Here is a 15,474-nt window from a genome sequence, read left to right on the forward strand (position 1 = left end):
CAGGCTTGCATACAGAGTGTATCCAATACAATACCTAAGCTAAGGTTTCTAGGTGATCTTGGCAAATCTATAATTATGCATTTGCTTTAAACCCGTTAGGACTTTGGCTGACTAAACTGAACTGTGAGCTACCGTTCTCTCAGCATCCTGTTTTAAGAACAGAGCACGAGACACAGAGAAGTGAGAGAGGGAAAATGCAGGAAGCACCCACTTAAAAAAGTAGATCTGAACAGGTGGAAAAGTCCTCTTAATACTTTGCAGATACGTTTATATTACTCTTAACCTAAGTTAACTTTTATGAGGTTAAAGTTAGATTGCTGTCAACAGACAACACCTGGGGTGACACTATGTTTTGTAAACAACTTGGCAACATATACATAGAAAACCAGCCGATAACTCTTAGAAAGAAAAATATATTAAAGACAGTTCTCACATCCTAACCATATTACCGTACTCTTTGTTCTACAGTTTCATTATCCACTTTCTAAATTAGTATTAACTCTTACAAGGACAAGAATATTTTTCCCCCCAGACTATAAATTAGTTCTTATAGATATTCAGATAACTTGCTGCCTCTCCAACTCTACCTCCTGTTAGTCTAATTTTCATGCTGTTGGGATTACTGTTCATGGCAAGACAAAAACTGCTTGCATTTCTTGGTACACAAAGAGGGAAGCGACAGAATATTAATAATACTGGATTAAAGTGGATACATCGCAACATCACTAACAGGACATCAGCAAAACCGCTGCCGAACTCTATTCTAAGAAATCAGCTGCCTCTTCATCAATAGTAGCCAGAGTCACTGGAATTTCAGTCGCTGTCAGAACAGACTTCCCCCATCGGGAACTATCTAAACTGGGTACTATCCATCATTTCAGAGCTGACAAAGCCACCCTGAAAATCACTTTCTGTTTTGCTTGTGCATCCACACCTACGCACACAAAAACATGCTGACTACATTTATTTTTGAGTGCTCAAGTATGGACCTACCATCCTTTAGTTACAGAGTCACCCTGCAATAAAAACAGAATACAGGGAAAGACCAATATCATTGTTGACATAAAGAAAAAATAAACCTTTGAAAGGAAAGGCTGCATTCCTCAGACAGCGCAGGTTATTGCTTTGTAAACTGTCAGCACGGATTTTGTTTTTTCATATAAGCATTAATGACATATTGGTCTCTCCCCACAAAAAAAAAAAAAAAAAGTAATAAAAAAATCAAGATCTACTGTAAATGTGGACAAAGTGCCAAGTATAACAGAAGCCCATGAGGTTTCATGCAGTTATTCAAACACAAACGGTTTAATCTTCATTCAAAATTCACCGAGGGCATTGAAGGCAGCACAGACACACACCCCAGCTCTCTGGCAGCAAATGGGACACTTGAAAGCAAGGAGAAAGAATCTTGGTATTTCCCATGCCATCATTCGAGTCAGAGCCCGCAGACCACCTATGAGGTTCGTGTATGCTAGGAGAAGCTCAATTTTCGGCACACCAAAGAGTTTAAAATGAGGAATGTGTAAATAGCAAGAAGGTTGTGAGATTCTGCAACAGCAGTGGTTAATATCAGCATGCCAGTCGATTGCAAAAAGGCTGTGGGTTGTTTCACTTACGTATTGTGGAAAATGCATGCCATTCTGTATTTCCCAGGAGAACAATTACATAATGCAATAACACTGGATTAGAAGCAAATACTTAAACAACAGAATATACACAGATAGCATTTTAGTTCACAAATACATCAAATGTTTACCCCAACAAATTCTTGTGATTCAAGCCATTTGCTCGGACAACATACACCTGTGATACTGTCATCATTATTAGGCTTGTAATTGTTTTGCACAGTCCATTTATTTGGTATATGCCTTTTTTCCCAAAGACACAAAAGCCTTGTTTTCCAAAGCATATTTATTTAGCAAGCAGCAGCAACTCCACAATAAATAGACCAGCATAGGAAAACAAACCTTTTTCCCCCCCAGATTATTTCTCTTTCAATATTTTAATGTTAATGGAACAGTTTCACAGGACCAGAAGTGTCTCAACAGCATCTCTGAATAATAAAGGCTGTTAAAGCAATGACTTATCACAAGAAGATGTATATACAAGACACAAGTTATTAAACAGATTCAAGCACACAAGTAAACTCGAACCACCAGTCAGTCATTAAAGCAGGAGAGTAGTTACAGTTTCTTCAATATCTATACACTCTCAGGTAAGGTCCACAGACATTTCTCCCTAGATAAAAGCAGTGAGTTGATAAGGGACACCCAAAATGGAAGAGGCGGTGAATCCAGGGAGACAAGCTCCCTCTTTCCAAACCCACAGCGCTGTGTTATCACGCTGCGGGTTCAACCTCCCCCGCTCCGTTACGGTCAGACACAATAAATCCATGTTACCTGTTCTGTCCGCGTACAGTTCTCCAGGTCATTCGTGAAAGGGCGAGTAGGATTCACATGCAAAAATGTTTCAATAGCATTGTGAAAGCTACTCATCTAGACTCAAGCTGGTTTTTTGTTTGGTTTTGGCTTGTAATTAACAGCCCTCACTCTACGTGCTACCCCTAAATCCTTGCCAACACTATGGAAGTGACGTGCGTTAAAAACAACTGCACACATCAGGGTAGCAAAGCAGTAGTTACGTATGTTAAGAGCTCACATCACTGCACAGACACCTCTACTGGCATCAAGAGGATTAATCTTCCGGTTCCTTCTCACCCACAGAGCAGAATGAGTTGTAATGTTACACATACTTGACATATTGCTGCATATCACAAATACACTTCTCACACTTCTACCTTTCTAGACTGCAAAGATCCTCCTCTGTCCCCCCATCACTGGAACTGACAGTTTTACATCATTGCAGTGGAACATGAAGGCTGCTCTATTGCCCTGAGAGAGGTGCGGGAACATCACAAACTCTTTACTACAACTGCACGGATAAGAAAAATAAATCCAAGCAGTACTCATCTCAAATTGACCACTCCTTCAATTTTTTACTACTCTTTTACTGCAACTATTGACCACTTCCAAATGTCTCTGTTATACATCAGCCTACCTATCTACGTTGCAGGGAACTCACTCTTTTAAAATGAGTATTTGCTTACCAATGTTGGAGCGTTCCACGCAGTTGTAGGTGCAATCTTGGGTTGCCAGTTGGAACCACCTGTTAGTTTCTTTTCACCTGGCTGAGTCCAGTTTACATCACTTCAAACAAATTTTTTAAAAGAATTGTTAGAAAACATTGGATTTTCTGACAAATCTCCCTCAGGTAAACACTGTTTCCTCTTGGAAAAGTGGCTTCTTTTGTTAGTGAAGAAACTCCTTTAGTAAAGGAGTTGATAAAAGGTCTCATGACATCTTGTATTGGCTGGGAAAAGCAAAATGTTCAACATGAGCCACTTCAGCTTTATCTAAACCTCAGTCAAGTTCCCCAATATAAGACCTGGGATCAACTACATACTGGATTTCTGAATGATTTCAGAGTTGGCACAGATGGTCCCAATAAGCCCGAAGTTGCTAATCACACTCTCAACTTCATTGCTAGAGCAGAAGTTTACTGTCCTACAACATGTCCTGCTTCGAAATTCATTTAAGTGTCAACCACAGGTCTGAGGTGGTAGTTTCACCATCTTTAATACAGCTCTGCACACACTCGGATCCCACAAAGCATTTATAAGGTGTGCTAAGATTACCTACAACTAGAAAATAAATTTGATGAACTCATTTCCTAAATAAATACAAAGCCTGAAAGGAATCAGAGACAGGAGGACGTCCTGCCCGCTGTTATCACTCACTCAGCCTGCAGTCACCTCGGATTCATTATACCTCATACGAGAAACAACATACAATCCCAAACCCGCTCCAAAGCTTCACATGAGGTTGTTACACCCAGGTTTGAACCTGTACTTTCATAATATTTACTATCGAGAAAATAAAAACACTCAACTTCTGATTAAACATACTCACTTTTTAGTAGTTCCATTTCCAATGCCCAAATCTGTCACAAAGTAGAAAAAGATACTGTTGAAATTCTATTCATTTAAAAGAATTCCTTAAGTATTTCTGCATCAGTGGTTCAATACTTACTGCCTACAAGATTGGCTAAAGATGAATCCAGATCATCTGACACTAGTTTGTTAGGTGGTACTTTGGCAACTGGAAGACTCTGGTTTTGAGAGGCCACTGTTGGTTTTAGGAGACCACCGAGTTCATCAAAGCCTTACAATGAGAAACATAAAGTGATTTGAATCACAGGCCTCCCATGAATGACTTGACATTCAACTAAACAGACAGCAAGTTCAACACAATGGCTAAAATAGTAGATTTAACCTGTGATGCTACACCATACAAGAAGGATAAAACTTACTGTGCCTCTTGATAAAGGAGGTATTTACTATAGAAAGATTTCACTTTACTAGTCTAACCAGCATGATGTCAATTTAGCATGGAATGGATTCACAATGACAACCAAGCAAGCAAAATGTCAAAAAAATCCCACCCAAATCATAATGAATACATATCTAAAGTATTTCAGTCTTATAAAAATGCATATGTATTTGCTTTTGGTGGCTCACTGGTTTGCCCTACAAGAATCCAATATCAAGAATCCAATGTCAAAAGATGAGAAAGTATTTACTTTCTAGATGCTCAAAGAATAGAGAGAGTACTAACTGTGACTACAATCCAAATTAACTGTGTACGTTTCGATAATGTATGGTTTTCTGAAATAATCTTAACATTGGAAGAGTAACATGTAGGCAAGTGTCAAAAATACATTGCACAGATATATAAAATGAAGATGCAACTCTACCCGTTCTGATCACACTCTACAAACACAGTTGGTATTTTAATTGCAGTTGACAGCATGTAATGAAATGAAGGCTGTTCACTATGTGAACTTTGAACGCACAAAATATTTAAATGAAGGAAATCAATGTACACATTTCAGATGGGTGTGCAGAGAAATAGTTATCTGATTATTAAAGACATTAATAAAGATGAATAGAGAAAAATTGGATTAAGAATGCCAGCATCAGCCTTTTAAAGTCAGTTTTCTTCAAGTGCAACTCTGCCACAGCAGTGTGAGTAAATACAGACTAGGAGATTTAGATCTCAAAAGTAAAAAATGTTAAAGGACCTATGTCACCAATTGTAATAAGTGTCTTACCACCAGAATCTAGGACAACATTAGAAGATTTGTTTCCAAACACAGACTCAAAGTCAACATTAAGGCCGGCTGATGGCTGTGGTTGAGCAACAGGAGATGGAGTGAACCCTGCGGTGGAAAAAGAAAGAAGTTGAATGTTTTTATAACACTATTTCCCATTAATTCTTTATGCATTCTTTATGCAAGACAAGCCAAATAAATACATAGATTATTTAAGTGTCACAGAAAGACTAGGAATAAATCAAAGGTCCAGATTATACCCTGATGCTGAAAAGAATGTAAGAGCGCTGGAAGCAGTTTATTTGGAGTTACTCCTCCAAATAAAAGCCTTGTCTCAAAAACTAGACAGTCCATAAAAGACACTCTTCCCCCTCCCATTTGCTACGGCTTTGGACTAACTATTCACATCTTCCTTATTCTTTTACTGTATACTTACAATAAAATTATTGAGGAAATAATCCCCATGCTTCTCCAGGAAAAGCAGCTGGCTGGTTTCAAGATTACCTGCCTGAAGATTATTCCCTCCAGCTTTTATATTAGTCGAGCACTTCTCTTCGATACATCTGGAACCTCGACATGGAGCAAGATCCAAACCATCCCAAGGTGCCCGACCACCAATGCCTTCAATTAGGCATTCTTTAATACTAATCATTTTTATAGCACTTAGTTATTTTTGGACACACATTTCGCAGGCGACCATATTTTGCAGGTTAAGCTTCTACTAATTACGGCAAGATACAGGGAGTTAAAGCCAAGTTTCAACTCCCGTTCCTATCTGAATTCAGTCCATTTGTCATCTTCTATGTATCTGTAAAGTAACGTTCTCTAAATACACATTTTTTTTTCCAATACTGTGAAAATTTCCTGCAGTACAAAGCAATGTGTATGACAATGTGTATGCTCTTCTGGTTTCTAATAGAAATGTTGATGATAAGGAGAAATAAAAATATCGCAAATATTTCAGCAGTAAAACATCACAGTGAGCAAAAATAACTGACCAATAACACTAGTTGGATTTCATTTAGCTTGCTGTGACAGCACCTCATTTTAATGTTACTGTTTTCCTGAAATAAGCCACATTTCACCTAAAAAAAAAAATAACTATAGGATGCTACCCTTGACCATGAACTCCACAGAAATTTGGATTACCTGTTCCTATTTGTCTTAAAGGAATATACAGCTCAAAAGCATCCATCTCTGAGAATTTAAACAATGTACTTTTCATTAAAAACAAATCAAAGCATACAGCAAAACATGGGAAGCAGTAATGTGGGAAAAGATCGGGAGTATATAATAAACAACAAACCAAAATGAGTATCTTTATGACAAGTATACCCGTCAGGTTGGAACAAGCCATTTCAGAGACTCTGAACTGCGGACAGGAATTGCTTGGATGGGATGTCCCGTAACTCTTAAAACGGTCCCTTTTGCTACAGAGAACTTGAGTTACAAGAGCTTACATTTTGTCCAACAGGGATGTTTTGGAAGGTGCAAAGGTCCCTATTTCTAACGGAGCTCCCTCAAGCCAACGAGACTTGACAGAAAGTAATCATCCTGCTTTTTGGATATGGAACAAAGGGAACAGAGTCACACACAGCATTTAACCTTTTGTTGATTGACTCCAGCTGGTTTTTATTCAAAACCACCAAACCAAAATGGGACTTTGGTGATTTTAAGAATGGGGGTCCTGGTGGACAGCAGGATGACCATGAGCCAGCACTGGGCCCTTGTGGCCAGGAAGGCCAATGGCATCCTGGGGTGGATTAGAAGGGGGGTGGTTAGTAGGTCAGAGAGGTTCTCCTGCCCCTCTGCTCTGCCCTGGTGAGACCACATCTGGAATATTGTGTCCAGTTCTGGGCCCCTCAGTTCCAGCAGGACAGGGAACTGCTGGAGAGAGTCCAGCGCAGGGCAGCAAAGGTGATTAAGGGAGCGGAGCATCTCCCGTGTGAGGAAAGGCTGAGGGGGCTGGGGCTCTTGGGTTTGGAGAAGAGGAGACTGAGGGGTGATCTTATTAATGTTTATAAATATATAAAGGGTGAGTGTCATGAGGATGGAGCCAGGCTCTTCTCAGTGACAACCAATGATAGGACAAGGGGCAATGGATACAAACTGGAACACAGGAGGTTCCACTTAAATTGGAGAAGAAACTTCTTCACAGTGAGGGTGACAGAGCCTGGAACAGGCTGCCCAGGGGGGTTGTGGAGTCTCCTTCTCAGGAGACATTCAAACCTGCCTGGACACCTTCCTGTGTAACCTCATCTGGGTGTTCCTGCTCCGACTTGGGGGATTGGACTGGATGAGCTTTTGAGGTTCCTTCCAATCCCTGACATTCTGTGATTCCACAAACCATTTACTGAGGGTATTTCCTAAACCTTGCATAGCAATGATGCCAACACTCCCTGTTCAATCTCTTTAGCTACACGTAGAAATCTTTCTATTTAGCTACTTATTACAGAATGTCTTGAGTTGGAAGGGACAGATTACCCTCAGTCCCAGTTCCACAGCCCATCTAGCAACCAGGATGCTATTACTGTGATTCTATGATTCCAGAGCCAGCGTCAGTCCTGGCTCACTATTTGGACATTAATGCAGCGGATACCTTCTTCTCATGTTGCGTTGCGAAGCTTTGTGCTAGTTTAGTGCACTGTTTAAGAGTAATGTGTCACCAAAAATTCCATAAGCAGCAAGAACATCCCAATCCCTTCATCTTAAAAGCAGCAAATGAGAAGATACTTATAAGATGCAAGTCTTTTGTGTTATATGCAGCAACATGTAAACTACCAGAGATCCTGAAATGGGGAGATACTCATTTCATGTTTAGCTTTGATAAGCCTTAGTTCAGCACAAACTGACTGTTTGTGATGACACACCTAGCACAAGCACACAAATTAAAACTGAGCCACCAAAATAACGCACTTCTGTAGCCATAGCGTATCCACTAGTTCTACGCACACACCGCACAAATGTCTTTATTTTTGTGTAAGGCTGTATCCCATTACCTACCTCCAAATAGACCAGCTACAGAAGAAGGCTCATTGCGGAAATGAGAAGCATTAGGGTAAGCTTGAGGACCACAAAAAGAATCTGATAAGGCATTTCACACGAGAGAGAGAAACAGAGCCAGGAAAGGAGAAGAGGGAGAGTTACAGAAAGAGAACCAAGATATACTGTTTATCTGCTATTCAAAAATTTAATTTCAGGACAGTCTATAAATCCACATATACTCTAATGACATAGAACCAATGGAAAGAAATCAACACACAGACATACAGTAAGAAACAAGTTTACATCATCTAGAACACGAAAGGAGAAAGCACGGTTTCAAAGTTACAGCTAGATTATAAATACTTTATTTTTTTTATTTTCCAATCAAATGCCATGTTTTACACCCTTGAAAAAAATGAGTGTAAATGTTTCAAGGCATTTTGCTTATACCTGAAGTATAAGGATACAGCCCAATAGTGGATTCATATTTGGTTGCCACAAAGGGATTTAGTTCAGTAAATGGATTGTAATGATCTAAAGAACCAGAGAGAGTTATTTTAAGAGCACATTCATGTTATCGTAGCACCTTGTTTGTGCTAGAGCTAACACTGCATTTACATTTCACATGTCCATCTGGCGGGAGGTCACTCTTTGGTTACAGATGTATTTTTAGAGAATGAGCCACTGGAAGGGAATGTATAGTATTGATACCATCCACCTCCAGCCACTTCTGGGCTGTTGTGATGAATACTACACAAACCATTGAATGTCACAAAAACCATCAGGCTCCTTGTTCGCAGCTTTTTGTACAACTGCAGAATTGTTTGGTGGCAACAGATCTGATTGAATAACAACCCTACTAAAAAAAAAAAATGCGCTGGATTTCAAATGATCATTCCACATTCACATGAACCATACACATTTTATTGGAAGTGTGGGAAAGACCGATTAGAAGCAGAGACCAATTATTCCGCAGTAGCACCAACTTCAAGTATTTGTGTACTACTGCCTCAGCCAACTAATCCTGCCGGGAATGGTGCAGAGAAGTTCACAGCAAGATTTCTCATGCTTGATCTTGCTTTCTCTCTCCATTAACCAAACACAAGGTAGGAAAGTAGTTAAGGTGATAAAGTGTAGGTGGTATGAACATCTCTAAGGAGGTGCCTGTGTTTTATCTCTGTTAACAAGTATCAGAGATATCAAAGATCTCTTTGTTATAAGACATACGATCAATTCTAGTGGGCTTCATCCTGCTAAAAAAAAGCCCTGTTGGTTCAGCATGTTTGTTTTTCAAATTAGCTTTAGGAACAGAAGTGGCATGTAATTAATTGATTTTTAGTTTATGAACGCTAACTTAATTCTTCATATTGAAAAGTAATCAAATTGTTATGCAGCTGCATCAACACACATATGTTTAAAGAATTTCTGATAGGACAGCCATGCTGAATCACCACCAAAGTCAGATTTCAACAGTTTTTAAAAGGCAAGCCATTATTTTTTCGCCTAATAGCTAACCAGTTTGAGTAGACCATGCAGCAGACGCGCAGGGCTTTACCAGTTTTGTAATCCCAACATAATGGGGGGGAAATACCCACTACCAAAAAAAATAAATAGATTAAGCTCTGATGTTTAAAAAGAACATTTCAACCCAAGGAACAAAGTAGCAGTATTTTCTTTTCATTCTCAGGTACATGAAGTATTTTACCTTAAAATTCCTAAGCATAAGAGTCTGCGTGTAAGATCAGACTCATACAACTGCTTCAACTGTAACCAAGTTCCTTTCCATCAGGTACAAGCCCATCTAGGCAGCCAAGCAAGGATTTTAACATCATTTTCATGGCACAATTACTAAATCAATTCTATCATAGCACAAATCATCCCCCTACTCTTAGTTTCTGATAGGTCCCACAAATTTACTTTAGAAACTAAAATAATGTTAAAATTTTTTAGAAAATACGAAATTAGTTTAAAATGGTACGTTACCAACAAACATTTCATGTGTGGGTGTCCTACTGGTGAAAGTAGATACATCAGAAGACACAGACAGATGAGCAGCATCGTTAGTTTTTGTAAGGAAAGGGTTTAGGTTTGGAATGGCATCATCAACACTATCAACAGTAGCAGAAAAAGGATCTGTTCAATTCCAGAGAGCAAGAAAACAAGAAAAGGGAGATGGATTTAGTTACATGCTGCTGCCTAGGGATAGAAGAGTAAGAGTTAAGAAGAGTCCAGGCAGTCTAGTTTTCTCCTGACACCTCTGAACTTGGGATGACCTGGCTAATTGCTTCATTTTTCAGTTGCCCAGAATTATCCATTCTCTGGTCAGGAACAGTACAGCTAGTAGCTACGTATTTATTTTTTTTTTAATTAATACCATCTAGGTGTTATAAAGTGTGCTTTATACTGAAAATGAGTATGTTATTCCTCTTTAAACACAATCACTTTTTGCTTCACTCAGTCATGTCCTGACACTTGCAATGAATTTGCTGGAGCAGAAAGTTCCGCTTCACACAACAGCACCCAGGTGGTAAGTGCAGATTCGATGCAATATCACCCTGAGGATAGCTTTAAAAACCCAAATAAACAAAACCAGAGCTGTACTGTTCCTTCTTCAAACCCTGTTTATTGATACATGTATTTTTTCGTTACTAGGCATTATGAAATTTTCAAGAGCTGCAAATACACCAAGGACAAAAGCACTTTCCTGACTAGGGTATCAGGAGCAAGAAGCTTGTTGTGGATACACCATGAGCTGCAAGGAAAAACCTGCTCTGCTTTGAGGGTCCGCAGTTGGTGAGCAGTGACAAGGAAAACACTCCTTATTAAAAAAAGTTGGACCCTACTGGGAAATGAAGGAAACACAGATCTACGTGAGTCATTTCCCGAGGAATACAAGAGAGTCTCAGGGTCTCCTGAGGAGTGATACAATTGCCAAGCTAAAATACTCCTGTATTCCAGGATCCAACAGAGAAACAGGACAGGAAAGGCAGCTACAGCACTTGCTGACAGGAGGAGCCGTGGTTTAGCTGTCTGGCTTCAAAGCACAGAAATCTGCGATGGGAAACTCAAGAACTCACTAGGGAAAGAAGCAGGAGTTGCATCCAGCCCTGTTTGTTTTATCACAGTGCCCAGAACTGCAGCTTCCTCTTCTAGGCAAAACCACCACAGAGAAACAGCTGAATGATAACTATAGGAGAGATTTCTTGAGCACTTCAGGTTTCTATTGTGCTTTTATCCTCAACTCTTGTAAACACTACCATGATGTGTGCAGCAGCTTCAAATGATAAGTTCTTTTCTCCCCCTGAATCTGATCTCCTGATTCTTCGCTATAAATCCCACACAGCTTGATAACATATAGATTTCAATCATATGCAAGTCCTAAAGAAAATGAAGTTTTAAAACTGTAACTGCAATATTCTTTGCAGGCTTAATACATGCTTTGATCTCCTGTAAGCTCAAGTATCTTATTCATTAAGATCTGACTCCTCCCTCAAATTGCTTGGCTACGTTGCAACAAATGTCATACCTTAAAATGCCAGCAAAATGTCACCAAAATGACAGCATCAACTAGCAAATAAAAGATAGGCAGAATAAGCTAATATAGTGTTTGTAAAATAGAACAGCAATACAAAACTTTTAACGTCTTATGTCTGAGATTAGTAAAATTATCACCTAATGCCAACCAGTCATTCACCTGAAGGAGCCCTTCCTTTCAGGTACTGCTTAAAACTGTTGTCAGCTTTGAACGCTACCCTAGAAGCTGCAGAACAAACAAATCTGACAATAAAACAGGTCAGATTATCCTTTAATCAGCTTCTGTTTGCTTTTTCTGTTGCCACTTCACCTTCTCCTGATTCTATTGGTTCTCCTCATAATTGGAAAAAATCCATGCAGATCGGCCAAACTGATTATTTCCACACTGATACATTTGTTCTGCTTCTAAACTTTAGGTACAAATTGGTAGCTGGCAAATACAGACACATGTGGAATGTTCTCTGAACAATCCCAATAAACAGCTTGGATAAAACAATATGAAAGAAGCTAAAAAAGGACAAAAACTTTTAAACCATATTTGTCTGAGATTTTACACAAGGATTTTACACATGCACTCAACAAGCAAATTGCCACATACTACTTTCTGTTCCCAAATCCCAAGGTTGTATGTGGAATTTCATGTGTTCTGATTAGTAAGACAATGCAATACGACTGCAGATTATCAAGATTTTCTCAGAAATGTCCTCTGATCTCAGATTCTTCGCTCTTCTGCCCCATTCTAATTCCAGCCAGTGTATTCAGCCATGTCTTGAAACTCACCAGTCACAAAGGTAACTGAAAATTAACAGGATCTGGGCAATTTATATCCTTGCATGTTCAGATTTTTAAAAAATCACTCTCTCTCCTGACAGCAACACCTCAACATTTCTAAATCCCAGTTTCATCCCTGAATACACACAGCACCTGTTTGTATCAATGGACTCACCCTGCACCTTCAGGCTGTCATTAGGTATCGATGATACAGGTGCACTTAAAAGAATCATTTCAATTTTGCAAATTTCTACCTTTCAGTTATCCAACTGAGACAACAATGACAAAGGCTTCTCAGTGACATCTCTTATGGCTGCACAGGGGGGTTGTGGAGTGTCCTACTCTGGAGACATTCAAACCCGCCTGGACACCTTCCTGTGTAACCTCATCTGGGTGTTCCTGCTCCATGGGGGGATTGGACTGGATGAGCTTTAGAGGTCCCTTCCAGTCCCTGACATTCTGTGATTCTGAGTTTGAAAAAAGTTAACTGAAAACATAAATTACAGAACCCATCCTCTGGGGAGTTTTTAATCTCATTACCTTTAACATTTTTGGAAGCGCAAAACAGAAGGCAGCAACCCCAATATAGTGCCTTTGTAACAATTCATCCTTTTATTACACATTGAAGAGTTACTGCACGAAATTTTGAACGGTAATCGATTTTAGCCTATTGTAATTTGTAACTGGATTGATTCTCTTCTCAAAGTCGCCATATACACCAAATACAAACATCATCACGTCAGAAAATTACCTATGGGAGGGTGTGCAGTGGTTATAGAGCACAGGACTGGAAATAGCTCAGGTTCCACTGTTGGCTCTGCCACCAACTTGCCATTTGGCTTCAGACAAGTCAGTTAATTGCTCAGATTTCCCCATCTGTAAAATGTGGAAAGCACTTCTTATCTACCTCTCCTATGTGAAGCGAGTGTTCATGGCTCTAAAGCTGAAGAGATTCTTTTTCTTTTTGATGAAAGGTAACACAATAAAAAAAAGTGATCCCAGAATTTTAGCAGACAATCCAAAATCTTGACAGTTAATTAAATCTTAAATGTATTTAGAAATGTGTCAATAGTAATCAGATATACTATTACTTAAGACACTAAACAGGAGCAACACAACACTGAACAAACAGACTGTCAGGCTCAATTTTCAGGTTAATAAAGAAATGCCAGATTGTGATGTGACCTTCAAGAGGAAGATAATTTCCCCTTTTATCTCTCGCCCGTAAAACAAAAGGGACAAGCTCAAACAGAAGATAATTTCCAGAAAGCAAACAAGATGAGCCAAAACATTCTTCTCCATTTTTAAAGCCTATTAAACATTGAAATTTGTATGTACAACTCCACACGCTCCTCAGTGCATCTTCCTCAAAAGATGCTCTGCTCAGCAAATCTAAAGGAGAAGCTATCATATATATTAGTATTCCCTCTGTCACTCAAAATTGTGTGTTATTGCCCTACAAATGTGAGAGGGTACACAAAACACAAAGCACACAGCAAAAAACAAATAGGAAAGTAGAATACGTACACTGATTATTATGAAGATATACTAGATAACTGGAAAGATGTGGAGGAAAAGCTATAGCTCATAAAAAGAAAGAGCAAAGTAAAATTTCAGAACAGGATTGTTCCAATGCCTACGTAACTTTCTGAAACAGCAACTCTCAATTTCTCATGTCATAAAGAAAGCATTTTTGCAAGCATCTGATTTATATAAAAAATAATCTGGAAATAGCCATGTAGTTCAGGAGTTTACTATTTTATTGTCATTTATGTAGAAAAGTGAAAAGAAACATCCTTATATGACATTTTAAATCCTCCACCAGTATAGCCAATGGTGCAATATGTTACCTATATGAGAAATATTCTGGAACACTTCAAAGCAGCAAAGAGAAAAAGGTTTTGAGTAAATGGCTAAATGCTCTGACACTCAAACTAATCTTGAAATAACGTCCATGACTTTCTAAAATGTTCTTGCCTCTCTGGTTTAAGGACTTGCCTCTATCAATACTATAACATCTCATTCAGTCCATCTGAGCAACTGGGCAAAACAATAATTTGGGTGTTCTGAAGTAAATTTCAGAGGGAAGAGCTCCTTATAAATGTTGTGTCTTCACTTAGAGATCCAATCACAGCTATTTGCTAACTGGCCTTTGTAGTTAAATGAAACAGAGAATTTCTAAAGAGGTGCCTAATTTTGTTTTCAATAATCATTTCTGTTTTTTCTTGCCTTCTGTGCAGAGTTGTCACAACTGCCTCCTTTCAGGCCTCATCCAAGTTCTGTTCTATTATCACCTGCAAGTTTAACTTTTGACAAAATTTAATGTTTATTAAAAAAAACATCTATATTCAAGTTCCCACATATCCCACGTGTCTTCACAGGACTGACTTATCCCAGCTAAGTGTCTGTAGCTTGCCATGACTCGAAGACAGCAGTTATGAGGCTGACAGGCTGGTCAACAATTAAAGTAACTTTGCTACTAACAACTCCCATAGCAAAATTCCCTGTAATCACCACAGGCTGCTACATTATTTTAATCCATACCCAGATGTAACTTTTTCCACTCCCTTCATCCACTTGTAGCTTGTCTTTGTAAGATCTCTAAGGAAGGAACAGCCCATATATTCGGGAAACATTGACATGAACATGGCCATAGCAATTAGAACCTTAATCCAATTCAGAATTCTTACCTCCCCAGGTACTTCCTACTTGTGGAGCAGCAGGTATGGGATGTACAGACGGATGAAAAGTTGGCTGCAAATCAAGCAGATCATTTGGCAGCTTTGAAGTGCTACAAAGATAAATTAATGCAACTGTTTGAACCGCATCACACATTTCAATACAAGGTAAATGCTAGTGACTGTCAACAGTAAGGAAAGCTTCGCTACAAATTGGTTATTACAAAATCAATAGAAATAAGCCAGCATCAGAAAGTCCGGTGAGTTTTACATTTTCAGTTCTCCACAACTTTCCACTAGCAACCACTGCTGAGAAACTGCCTTACACCTATGAGCT

General features: G+C 39.0%; 1 protein-coding gene across 4 annotated transcripts in view; it reads right to left on the bottom strand.

Annotated features, from left to right (window-relative positions):
• The window catches only part of PICALM (phosphatidylinositol binding clathrin assembly protein), a 72,737-nt gene that overhangs the window by 11,161 nt on the left and 46,102 nt on the right, over nt 1–15,474 (bottom strand). For 2 of the 4 annotated variants that reach the window (XM_082067432.1, XM_082067430.1), the window contains exons 12-17: nt 15,150–15,250; nt 5,170–5,277; nt 4,089–4,220; nt 3,969–3,999; nt 3,107–3,206; nt 1,617–1,640 (exon numbers count right to left, since the gene is read on the bottom strand). In XM_082067432.1, coding sequence (XP_081923558.1) covers nt 1,617–1,640; nt 3,107–3,206; nt 3,969–3,999; nt 4,089–4,220; nt 5,170–5,277; nt 15,150–15,250 — 496 coding nt within the window. Of the gene's footprint in view, nt 1–1,616; nt 1,641–3,106; nt 3,207–3,968; nt 4,000–4,088; nt 4,221–5,169; nt 5,278–8,172; nt 8,254–8,604; nt 8,689–10,137; nt 10,288–15,149; nt 15,251–15,474 lie in introns of all 4 variants that reach the window. The other 2 variants (XM_082067433.1, XM_082067431.1) reach the window with 2 other exon arrangements.

This window comes from Streptopelia decaocto (assembly GCF_964273445.1).
Source record: "Streptopelia decaocto genome assembly, chromosome: 1".
Taxonomy (NCBI): Eukaryota; Metazoa; Chordata; class Aves; order Columbiformes; family Columbidae; genus Streptopelia; species Streptopelia decaocto.